This window comes from Caenorhabditis remanei, chromosome II (assembly GCF_010183535.1).
Source record: "Caenorhabditis remanei strain PX506 chromosome II, whole genome shotgun sequence".
Taxonomy (NCBI): domain Eukaryota; kingdom Metazoa; phylum Nematoda; class Chromadorea; order Rhabditida; family Rhabditidae; genus Caenorhabditis; species Caenorhabditis remanei.
Genome location: NC_071329.1, coordinates 13547984 through 13561243, shown reverse-complemented (window position 1 = coordinate 13561243; position 13260 = coordinate 13547984). Strand labels below are relative to the sequence as shown.

At 37.4% G+C, this 13260-nt stretch overlaps 1 protein-coding gene across 1 annotated transcript; it reads right to left on the bottom strand.

The window, feature by feature from the left end:
- Positions 1-362: 362 nt before the first annotated feature.
- GCK72_006680 (uncharacterized protein) lies at positions 363-8184 on the bottom strand (the record flags this gene model as incomplete). Its single annotated transcript, XM_003109977.2, has 6 exons — positions 363-465; positions 1143-1261; positions 2742-2850; positions 4871-4973; positions 5027-5114; positions 8071-8184. 6 exons carry the CDS (start codon positions 8182-8184, stop codon positions 363-365), a joined length of 636 nt encoding a protein of 211 aa, XP_003110025.2.
- Between the last annotated feature and the right edge of the window lie 5076 nt (positions 8185-13260).

Sequence of the window (13260 nt, the reverse complement as noted above, 5' to 3'; positions counted from 1 at the left end):
TTAGATGTACAACTGGGAAAAGATATGGGAACTTTTTAAATGGAGGGGGAATATGACAGAAATAAATAATCCGAGAGGGAGCAAGTGTGCTCCAATGACAATGCAAGGAATCTGTACAGCTCATGAAAAAGGGCTAAAAGCAATAAGAAAACCAATGAAATCCCGTTTTGAAATGGAGAGAGAGAGAGAATTTTAAAGGCAGGAAACAAGTCAAATGGATGCAATAAAATAAATGAATTGGATTGAAAGTCATGAAGGATTGACTCTCCGATTCGACTAGACCAATTTCAGAAAATGCTCTTTTTGAGCAAATAATTGGAATGTCGAATCGGACTGGAAGAGGGATTGTTGTTGTTAGAAGATCACTGAATCCTGCAGTTTTTCTTCTTTTTCAATTTTATCGGAGACTCAAGTTTCCGATCGTCATGGGCGTGGACTGGCATTCGCTCGTCGTGTTGGTATTTTCTGAAAAATTGGGAAGAGTGGGTTTTGATTTTCAAAAAACAATTTTCTGCTGAAATTCTTGAAATACATAGGTACAGCCGTGCAGTAAGATATACAATTTGGCCTCTTTCATTTGAAAATGACCAACTTTGAGAGGGTGTTACGGTATCATTGATTGTCCCACAAAATAAATTATCTATAAACCACATAAAACAAAGGTAGAGCTTCATTTTTGTAGGTGACAATTTTTTTGTACGGTCCTTTCCTAGCAAGTTACATATCGACAAAATAATTTTTCTCTCAAATCGTACAAAAAAGTCGTCAACTACAAAACTGAAGCTCCATTTTTATTCTGTATGATCCATTTCAAACCTACTAGGTGTGACAATCAGATTTACCTTGACACCCTCTCAAAGTTGAATAATTTCAACTGAAAACGGCCAAAGATCGTATCTTTTTGCCCAGTACTGTAGGTTTTTTCAGTAAAACACTGTAATGTTACACCTGAGAACAGACTGTAACCACTCTCAAGCGAAATATCTCGATTTTATATGGTCCTAAGTGGAAACTGAGGTGATTTTCAGAACAAGATTGACTGGAAAAAATTCTAGGTAAACCTTTGAAAGTATTCTAAAGGTTTCTGATATATTCGAGCCCCCGGCATGAATGTGCCACGGACCTAAAAATGTATTTCTTACCTGACAAGTCGAACTATATCAAAAAACGCCTCGTCGACATTTCTTCGCAGTTTTGCCGAGCACTCCAGATAAGGAATCGAGAGACGGTGAGCTAGTTCCTCTGCTTCATGTCGGGCTACCTGGAAAATTAAAATTAAGTCTCAAAGTCCCCAACCCTTCCCTATAAAAGTACAATTTTCCCGGCAAAGCATTTCAAAAAAAGGGCGCCAAAAGCGACACATGTTTTGGATTATGTGTTTAGTAAGACACATGTTTCGAGTGTTTTGTGCATGTTTCTGTTTCAAGTGCCCCCTCCTCTTTGAGCAGAAAAGAAGTTGTGTTGCACCGACAAAAAACGTGGTTTGTTTGTTTTGTATGTATGAATTACAGTAGGCGAAGAGATGTCTGAACACGTGTTGATTTCACAAGTACAGTACCCCTCAAAAGGTTATAAACTTTGGCTGTTTTCAGTGGGAAAAGACTAATTTCGACAGTGTATTTCGGTGTCACCAGATTGTCTGACAAATTTTATTTTTTATGGGTTAGACAGAGCAAGAATAGCACATCATTTTTGTAGTTGATCTTTTTTTTGTAGGGACATTACCATGAAAGTTACAGGTCATCAAAGCCATTTATCCCTGAAGTGCATATTTTCGAAATTTTGGAGGTTTTCCTTTGATAACCTGTAACTTGGTAGAGAGTGCTCGTACATAAAATGATCAACTACAAAAAATGTGCTATGTTGATAACCTTTTGAGAGGTACTGTAAGCCATTGGAAGGTTCAAAAGACTGTCTGGGTGCACAGGGCTTTCAAATTGTTCTAATTTTCTGTAGTGAGTTTTTCAAATATAGACAGCAACCCCTTAAATAAGCTCAATGCTTCTAGACCTCCTCGGGATTCCAAAATTTTCGAAAACTTCCGATTCCATCAACTTTTTCCTTCTTTTTCGTATACTACTTCGTACTCGTGCCCCCTCGAATTTCCCATAAATTCATCTCTTTATTCACTTCTTTTTTTTTAGAAGCTTCCGATCCCCATCTATCTCAATCTGTCTTCTGAATCGGAGCAAAAAAGAAAAAAGAAAGAAGAAAGAAGAAGAAGAAAAAGGGGAAGTGTCGTGTCATTTGGAAGCAAAAATGTTGCCGATTTTATAGTTCTTTTGGAGTTTAATGGGGCTCTTTTGAGATGGGTCATTTCTTCGGAGACGAAGTATTAACTGCTTTAGAAGAGAAAGAAAAGCGTGATTTGGGTTAGAAAGTACACTTTCAGAAAAAGCAATTCGGATTTCAGAGTAATGAAACGATCCTACAGTATCTACAGTAACCCTTCCTTTGATCAACCTGTCTCCGACCCTCTCTATTCCGTACTTGTTAAGGCCCGGCCCAGGCTAAAATTCAAAATTTTCGAATTTTTTTTGCGAAAAAGTCACATTTTCGACAATCCTTCAGATTTAGAAGAAAATCTGGAAAATCATCGAAATGTTCACATTTTCGATGAAAAATTTAAAAAATGTCAAGAAAAAGTTGAAAAAAATTTGTTCTTTTTTGAAGTCGAGCCTTCGGGCCTTGACAAGTATGCTCAATTCAAAACTTGAAATCTAAAATCTTGTAGAACTCACATGTCTCTCGTTCTCCAAATCTGCTTTATTTCCCACCAAAATTATCGGAAAATCATCTCGATCCTTGATGCGACATATCAGTTCGTGCAGCTTTTTGACTTCTTCGAAACTGAAAAAAATAGAATTCTTTCTGTTATTGGCTTTTCATGTGTTTTCTGGTCTCTCTTCGAATTGGAACCCCCAAAAACAGAAGAACAGACAGATGACGTTCAAAAAAGATTCTAAAAGAAGAATCGTCGGGAAAAGAGATAGAGATGCGCTCATAAAACCGATTAACCTATCATAAAATGAGTCATTTGATATTCCCTCTTTTAGTATATTTTCCTCCGCGAAGAGAGAGAGAGACAAGGTCAGCGATTTAGTCGCTTCTCTCTTGGAACAAAAATTATATCGGAAATTTTATGACAAAAAATATATGGAGTCTGTTGTTCAATGGGTACTTTCGGCTCCTTTTGATATTGAATCTTTCTCGATTTCTATCCTGGAATTTCCCTCATGAACCCGTTCATTTTAAAAAATATTTTCGAGGGTTCTTTCTTTTCTAAGTGTCAACAGATGAAAATGGAGAAGACGTAGGAGGAGAAAAGAAGACGTCGGGGAGTGGTTGTAAACAAAATATTTTATTTTTGGAGCGAGAGCTCTCGGTCAAAGAGCCTGCTCTGAATTGAGAATTAGGAAGAGGAGAACGGAATAAACAAATTTCAGACGGATATTTTATGATGGTACAAATTGGGAAAATAGAAAAAGAGGATGAGAGACGCAGAGACGAAAAAGAAATTGAGGATAAATAAGTTTGGGAGTGGCTCAGAGTTCGGAATACTGGAAAGAAATAAACAAGTTTTTGAAAGTTCATGAAATTTAAAAAAGCTTATTTTATACAGTTAATGATATGTTTTCTACGATGAACCAAATGGTTTTGAACAGTAATACAGTACCGTGCAGTAAGATATACAATTTGGCCTTTTTCAGTTGAAAATGACCAAATTTGAGTGGGTGTTACGGTATCACTGATTGTCCCGCTAAGTAAAATTTTGTATAAACCATACAAAACAAAGGTAGAGCTTCATTTTTGTAATTGACAACTTGTTTGTACGGACACTCACTAGAGAGTTATGGTCATTATAAGGGGGCAGTTCAAAAATCACTTTTTTTTACTGAAATGGGACAATCTGAGGGAGAAATTACTTTGCAACTTGCTTGGAAGTGTCTGTACAAAAAACTTGTCAACTGCAAAAATAAAGCTCTACCTTTGTTCTGTAAGATCCATTAAAATCTACTAGGTTCGACAATCTGAATTGTCATGGCACACTCTCAAAGTTAGACTATTTCTACTAAAAACGGTCAAAGCTCGTATATTTTTGCAGTGTTCTGTAGATTTCTTGACCTGCACCATGAAAAGTACTTTGACCTATCTGAACTCATATTTTTCAAGTTCCAACAATTCCAGTACTGTAGATCTACACAGTAACCCAAATTCACTCATACTTGCTCAGACATGAAAAGATATCAGATTCTGTTTTTAAATAAATTCCTACTGATTTCAGCTTAAACTTGATGCTTCAGAATGAAAAATTCGAACTTATCTAATTAATCTCTTCCCATCTAATCCCAACAACAATTAGTTATTCTCACTCGTTCTACATAAATTAGAAATTCTCATGCTCACCCTCTTCCTCTTCTTTTCAAAAATTCAGAATACAAATCTCCAAGTGATGAAGTGTTTTCTTTTTCCGGATGCCCCTGCTGTTTTATGAAAAATATAGGTCATTTATCACGTTTTCCTTCTTCTGACCAACCAAATGTTTCAAAAAGAAGCTTCTCTCTCCCCCTCAAACAATTCTTCTCATCATCATGCATTCCTCCCCAATGTTTTTCTGTGTATTTTTCGAAAAATGTCATCATATCGAGTGTTTGTATGAAGCAGAGACAGAGAGGCGGCATGTCTTCTTATTTCTTTGACCAAATAGAAGAGATGAACTTAGATTTCAATGAGAGGCTCAAGAAGCAGAGAAAAAGAGAAATCGAACGGAGGCAACTGATCGGAGAGCATCGCGAGAACAGAGAAGAAGAATTATGATCAAACAATGAGAGAAGGAAATACGCTCTATTGATAATCTCCAAGTACTTACCTATTCCTATCAGTCACAGCGAACACAATCAAAAAGCCACTTCCCGTCCTCAGATACTGCTCTCGCATGGTGGAAAACTCCTCTTGGCCGGCTGTGTCGAGGACTGGAAATTTTGAAATTTAGAGATTTTAGATTCCGGAATAGGTTGAAACTCACTTTCCAACTTGCACAAGTCCTCATCGACGAAGCATTGTTTTGTGTAGGAGTCCTCGATGGTCGGATCGTAATCCTGGACGAAGTAGCGCTGAAATATAAATAGAATAAGAGTGGGGAAGATTGAGGGAACTGGTGAAAAAGTCCGATATCTGAATTTTTAATCGAGTTTTGGATTTTTGATCTAGATTTCATTTTTCATCAGGAAAATCGTAGCTTTTTTGAGTTTGCAAACCGGGAGACTGGCGTCAGGTTTTGAAAGTATAGAGCCAGAAAAGCTCCGGAGAAAAGCTTCAATTCACACAAGGATTTAGTGAAATTTTATTTCAAATTCGGAATCTACGGACTCGAAAGTATCAGGCTCCTAGTTTTTGAGTCGTTTGAAAGAGGACACTTCGAGGATTACCCTTGTAAGAGCAACACTCACTTGAGAGACGCTTATTCTAATGAAAAATTTGTACTACCGTAACCTTCCCTCTCTGAAACTTTCAAAACCATTTTATAACTCTGCCTTCTCACACCTCCATTTTCGCTATCTCTTCCCATCTCTCCGTTCAAACATTTCAAGAGCATTTCACATCCCCTCTCCTTCACTCCGTCCGACGGTACTACTAGTATGTGGCGGGAAGGAACAGAGCACAACACAAACAAACACTTGGCATACAAAAAGTACTACAACTCCTTTCTACAGTGTCTTATGCTTCTTTCTACCTTACTTCACTTCTTTTTGCAATTCCTCTTTTTTCTTCTCTTTCTCTCTGGACTGTTTTGTGTCTTCCCGAAGAGACAAGGACACACATGAGACTCACGCCTCTCCGACCCCTCTCTACACAAACGGATTATTTTCGGGAAAGAAAAAAACGGGGCGATCGGAGGGAAAGAGAAGGAGGAGAGAAGCTTATAAAGAGAGAGAGGTGTAATTTGAGTAGAGGTAAAGAAATTGGAAGAAGAATTTTGTAAAGGTTGAAAAGGAGAGAGCACAATTCAAAAAAGTTTACTCGAGAGTTATTTCGGGTAAACAACGCATGAAATGGTTTGAAAGCGGGAAAAAGACAAATGGATTAGGTGAGAATGCTCATCAAATACTGTAGAATGGTTGTGGGTACATTATTTTGACCTAACTTTGAAATGTGGCCTAGAAACTTTGGGTGGAAAAACTCGGCCACTCGAGTTTATCGAGAAGAGTTTTTATATGGAGGTTTTGAATAAACTTTCCATTCCAGATAGGTGATTTTTCAAACAAAAATTGAAGTCATTGATACCAGGTTGGATTTACCCTGTGTATTCGTACGGCCGATTTGAGATTTTCATCGGTACAAAAATTTGAAAATTTGAATTTTTTTCGAATTTTTGTGATTTTTTTTGCAAAAGAATCGAATTTTCAACTTTGTTTTTAAATATCGATAAAAACTCATGCTTTCTTAGGATTTTTGACTATTTTTAATAAGAATTTTTTTTTAAAGTTTTTGAATCCGGGCCGACAAATTTCTTCTCCGTGATGAGATTTTGCAAGTCTGGTGTCTCCAATGGCTTACATTAGCCCAGAAAATTCAGAAAACATGAGTTCAACTTTCATACGATTGCTCCGTAACCTTAGCAAACGCGCTCTACTGAAACAAATGAAAACGTAACGGCGATTTATGAGACGAAGAGAAATAAAGGAAAACATTTTCAGACGTTCCCTCCCCCCACCCTCTCCAACCCAACCGTACCGCTAACTTCCTCCACTAATTTTTTCCATTCAGAAAAAAAGAAAGAAACCATATCCAATTTTCGTTTTTTCCTCATTCTCTCGTTTCCCTCAATGAGTCACGTTCCCCCATATTCGTAACACCCTCTGAATGCCTTTACAAGTCGTACAGTTTCATTTTACAACCAACTGAAATTCGAAATTTGCAATAATGTTTTGTGTTCTCCCCTTTTCCCGATGTTGCTTTGTGGTTTTATTGAGGAAAGAAAGAGAGACGGAACACCTGTACAACACGAACACACAGAGATTCAGATTCTAGAATAGTGTGACGTTTTGGCAGACAAATTGACACTTTCGATGTCTGTCTGTCTATTCTGTGGTTTTGATGGGGGATGATGACCTTCACGTCTTCTGAATTCAATTCCCTTTTCAATTCGACCACACACATACAAACACATAGGTAGGAGAGTGAGATAGGTACAAACAAAAGATGATTAGGGGGTGAGGGAAGGTGCGCGAATAGATGGCAAGCAGTAGCCAGCAGCAGCCAGGCGGTAACATGATAATGAGTTGGATGGAGGAAGAAAAAGAAGACAAGGAGAAGAATAGATTGACATTGATCTTTATTGGGAGGTCTTGAAAATGAATTAAACGAGGAGGTGGTGAGAAATTAGGGTTGAGTTTATGGTAGTAAGAACTGCCTAGACGCAGAAAAACGGTAAAAATGTATTTGGGGGTTTTTGGTATTCGAAATATCGCTAGGCTCAGAGAGTCTACAGAGAGAGAGAGAGGGGGATACTGTAGAATGATTCAGGGTTTTAGCGAATATGACAGAACGATTTTAGAAGATTTTGAAAAATGAAAAAGTTGCAGCTTACCCGGAACCGTATCGAGAGTAACCTATAGATTCAGACTTTTAAGGATACTGAAAATACAAAAAATTACAGCAAGAAGAGTTGCAGAGTATCCAGGACAGATACAGTTCAATAGCCAGTGGGAAACGTGTTCTGATTTTTTCTACAGTTCAAAAAGTCAGTGAATCAAAAACGAAAGTTCATGATTTCTGATGTTCCAAATTTATATTTTTGTTATGTGATAAAATGCAAATTAACTTATGAATTTTAGCACAGATTTCTGATTTTTCATCTCTTTTGGTTTTTGATACTGTACCTTCCAATTTCAAATAGTAGGAATCTCTCTTAAAAACGTCAATTGTTTTCTAGGACTTTTGCATAAATACCTGAGCATGAAATTTTCAACCAAATCTCTACTTTTTCCTATTTTTTTTACTTTTTACTTTCCAAATACCTCCCGGCTCCACCCGACGCCATATCGTCTCCCAAAAAACCTAACTAACCTGTATAAACTGTATAGTTAATGCCGATTTTCCAACACCTCCGCCACCAACGACAACGATTCGAAGTATTGAATTCTGGTGGGCGGCTGTATTGTTGTTGCTCCGGCCGCCCATTTAGACGGAAGAGATTCGAAAGAAGAACAGTCGAAAAAAACGATTCGTGAAGTGAAGAAAAGAGACAGCGGACTGCAAAAAAGTGGTTGTGTATATGTGTGTGTGTGTTATCATCTCTCAAGTCAACTATCATCAGCTGATAAGAGAATCGAGACGAAAAGAGAAAAAGACGAGAAAAAATATGGGCGAAAAGTTTAAAATTGAACAAAAAAACGTCTAGGAAAAAGCGAAGAAAAAGCCAAAAAGCGAAAAAAAGCATTGAGGGCAAAAGGCCTAGAGGGACATGGACACAAACACATGCCCGAGGGAAAGGGGCGGAGCTTAAAGGGAACAAACTATCGGAGGGGGGTGAGACACAGATGGAGAAAGTCAATGAAGCTCCACCTCTTTTTTGAGGGATACTGGAACGGAATTGTAAGAGATAATGGGAGAATGAGAGGATTAAAGAAGCAGGGAATAGTGAAACATATGTTCGTAGTGGTAGTAGTAATTACTGTTTTTTCGGTAGTGAAAAAGGAAGGAAACGGCAACAATTATCTCACTGGAATGGTGTTTTTTGTGGCAAAACTATACTAGAATAGAAAAAATAGGAAGGAAAGAGAATAGGAGAAGGGGAAAAGAGTTCGAATTTTGAAGTCCGGGCATTGAAGCTCCACGTGGCGCTTCATTGCTCCAAACCATGGGACTTAAAGTTGCTGATTCAAGTTGATTCAAGTTGATTTCAAGTGGATTTCAAGCTGAGTTTAAGTTGGACAAGTTGATTGATGATTGGAACAAAACGATCACAAAGTTGATATTTCGCCAATCAAGTAAAAAAATAGAACGAAATGTTTGGCTGAAATTCGTAGGCTGTCAATCAAAAGCTATCAGTTTGCCAGCACGTAACAGAAAATATTGGTTTTTGAAGTATTTTTCAAAGGAATATGTTTTATTTTGACTTTCGAGATTTCAATACAGTAAAGCTAAACGGAGCTGAAGAAGATTAATAGATTTTTGACATTGACATTGTCAAAAATCCTTTAAAAGAAGAAGAAAGAATGTGAAATCCTTCTGCTAGCGTTGACGCGTTTTTACATGATTTTCAACCAACAAACCCACTAAAACCGAGAATCTGGTGCACCTTTGACGCGTTTTCTAAGTCATTTCATTCCAAATTAAACAAGGAGGGACTAGTTGAAGAGTAACGACGAAAATGAGATAATGATTGAATGGCGGGTAGAATTGATAACTCGACGAGGTAAATTTGTGGGAAATCTGGGAATTTCAGACAAAAAAACTCGAGAAAATCTCAAATTTGAAACATTTCCAGCCAATGTTCTTCTTAAAACTGAAAATTTTCACAATTTACAGTCACAAAATCCCAAAAATCTCCCCTATTTCCAGCAGAGGGAAACGCGATGGTACATGTCCAGGAATACTGTAGTTCGAGTTAGATTGTAGTCGATAATTTCGTTCTACCATACTCCCAAATACTCTCAAGTCAAAATTGATGTCTCTCCAAACATTTAAAAAAATGCTGCTATTTCAGGAAACGTTTCGGTAAGATTCACAAATTTAAAAGTCAGAAAATCTGCGGTTTCGAGCAGAGACATGGATTATATATATATTCGACATTACAACTTTTTTCCAATTTTCTCTTCCAATTTCACAAAAAGACAAAAGAAAAAGCATACGAAAAGAAGTGCAAGAAGAAACACATGTGTCCATCACAAAGTGTGACAACTCTCTGCCCTTATGACGTGGAATGCCACGACAGTTGTCGTTTTTTGTTGGGTAAAAGATAGAGGTTTCCGGTTGAGAAGTCAACAAATAAACACGTGGCTTTTTCAGAAATCGAAGCCTATTCAAAAGGTAAAAGGAACTGGAATGGCATATGTATGAAAATATATATGTGGTGATGTATGCAAATTTCCTTTTTTGAAAGGAGAGACCAATAAAAAATGGAAAATCGAGAGAGGAAACAAGCGAACGGTGAAGGGGAGAGGGGACACCGGGATTCATATGATTGCATATTTGGGGAAAACGAGAGAATGGTTTTTATAGAGAGAAAAAATGATTCACGGATGCTTCTGGAACAAAAAAACATGAGAATAATTCGAGAAACAGAAAAAAATTGGCTGAAAACAATAAAGTGACGCATATTCAAGAAATCATATGCTTCAGAGAAAAGAGAATAGAGACGCAGAGAAACGAGAGTGCTCTTGTTTCTCTGCGTCTTTCCCTCTTTCCCAAAAACTTTGACAGTTTTTTGATAACACCAAACCCTGAGGAAATCATAGGGACACAGACAATAAGAAATAAAGAAAATAAAACTTTTTTCCAGGATTTTCAAAATTTGGGGAATACCTAAAATCCGAGTTAGACTAGATATCTGGAGACATGAGAATCAGGAGAAGGCCGAAAATTCAAAAGAAAGACTGAAATTTGAGAAAAAAAGAATTTTCGGGAAAATAAGTTTCAAAATTCCAAAATATCAGAAGCCAAAAAACCCCTTTCTTTCCAGGATTTTCAAAATGCCTTTTTCTTCCCCAAATTCCTAAATCCCGAGAAGAAAAAAGAGAACCTGAGAAGCGGAAAGTTATCAAAACAAGGAAAAAACTTGCTGAAAAACTAGCAATTCCTAACCTAGAACATGACATTTGTCATGATTAATGTAGCAATATGTTGTTCCATCCAACTCAATACCCTCCCCTCCTCGGATCCAACTCGATCTCAACCTATTGTTTTGTGTTCACCCAAATACACTTCACACTGAATAATCAAGTGGCTCCCTGGCTCCTTGCTCTCTGACTGCTTGCTCTCTCTCTCTCAAGAGCATCGAAAGAAGAGAGAGAACACCCCGCACACCGTATTGTTATTTGGAAGGGGGGATAAAGACCACCCACTGTTTCTACTTCGTTTTCGGAATAAATTTCTTTCTCGTTAGTTGGAAAAATTGTTGGAAAAAAGGAAAGAGAGAGAGAGAGGAAAGAAGGTAGTTGGTGATGAGAATGGATCCGATTTCAGTATAAAACATTGGTATCGGATTGCTCTCGCTTCATTGGTTGGGGCTCCTCTCGTGGTATGTTTTTGTTTCTTTCAATGCACACACAAACAAACTAAAGGCATGATTTGTTTCTAGTTTTTGTTTTATATTTCGAGAGAGAAAGACGTCACTGGGGGGAGATTTCAAGATTTTCAGGAAAATCGTATAGTATTGATGGGGGAGGAATAAGAAAACAGAAGTGCAATCCAGTGTAGACAATTGAACTACAGTTAGTCTGACCCCACGTCACTGATTCTGAGATTCTGAATCAGACGCTTAAAATTTCGATTTTCAGTCGAATTTTCTATTTTTAAGCCCCAAATTTTGAGTTCCAGCTCCAGAATTTTAACTTTTGATTCCAGAAGCTCCAAATTTTGAATTATCATTCTTTTTTCCAGTATTCTGAATCCCTAGCTTCAGATGTTTTAGATTCGAACTCTCTAGTCCCAGATTCTGGGTTTTTGATTTTGAAAATTCCTCGAAAATCGAGAAATAAATACTGTCAGACAGTTTTAGCAGCAATTTTGTTTAAAAAACCATTAAAAATTCCGATTTCTCACCGAAAAATCTGAAAGTTCCCAATTTTCAAAGTCTGAGCCATAATTCAGAGTCGGTAGCTCAAAATATCAGATTCTCTAATTTTTAAGCTCCAATTCTTGAGTTTCAGCTCCAGAATTCAACTCTCCAATCAGTCCAAAATAAGTATCAGGGTCCACTTTCAAAAAAATACGGGGGAAAAATTTAATTGGAAAAGTTCTAATTTTCAAGAATGAGCTTAACGAAACAGATACAGAATTTCGTTTTTATGAGAGATTTTAAATGATATTTTAAAATTTGAATTCATTGACCAAAAAATGACTTTTTAATTATTGATTTTCATTGAAAAACATATTGAAAGTTGGTGGAATTTCAGAAAAATGACGTAAGTTTTCAGAAAAATGCCAGTAAATGACCGAACTTGGGCTGAAAAGTACGAAAACTGCATCAAAATCGATGGTACCATCGAAAAGCGACTCGCCCAAGACAATCCAGAAGTCAAATTATGTCTCTTACATGCGCCAAGGTACGCCCGACACATAATTTTGGAAAAATCTTGATGAAATTTTCAAAATGTAGATGTTTTAATACATTACAACCTTCCAGTAAAACTTCCAGTAAAAAGTGTGAGATTACAAAAAGAAGCCAAGGTGTGAATGAAGTGAACACAAAACAATGACCACCATCCCCAGTGTCCATCCGGAAGAGGAAGTGTAAAAGAATACATATATCATCATCGCCGTGATTGCTTCTTCTCTTCCGAGAAGACAAAAAGTCTGTTCTTCCGGAAGGCATCATTACAGCAAAGGAGACAGTGAGAAAATGCACATTAACACACAAACAGCTGCCCGAAGGATTCGTGTCGAAACGAGATGGAACGACGCGCGGAACGGAATCATTTGAAGGAAAAGAGAAGTGGAGAGGATTAGAAGAAGATGGAGAATATATATATTGGGTAAGTGGGACAAGAAGAAGAAGTTAGATGAACAAGGGGATTAAGTTGGGTGGGTACCAGAAGCCAAATGGACAATGGTAGATTATGGAAGAGAAGAAAAGAGGAGGAGGAGAGGGTCCGAATTTAGAATCACGGGGAAGAAACGGGAGGGAAGGGTTAACACAATGATTTATAAAGACAATTTGGAGGAATCAGCTGATGTCTCAATTTGGAATGCCCAGATGGTTTAGGAGCAGAAGGCGGCAGGAGAGGATTTATGAACTGAATACTGTATGAGAGACAAATCTGGAAAGAAAATGGGTTCGAGCGTTGAAAAGTTGACTAAAAGTCGTTGGAAGCATACTTGCGACGATTGGAACATTTTCACCGAAAAATTGAATATGTCTTTTTTTCAAATTCTTTTTTTCAAATTTCGATCACAAAATTTGAAACTGAAAAATTTGAAAATGGTGAAAATTTTTTTAAAGTTCAATTTTTTTGAATCTTGCAATTTTTTTCGGCCCGGTCTTTCGGCTTTTCAGGCTTTTAGGCCGGCCCGGACTTTTCAGGCTTTTAGGCC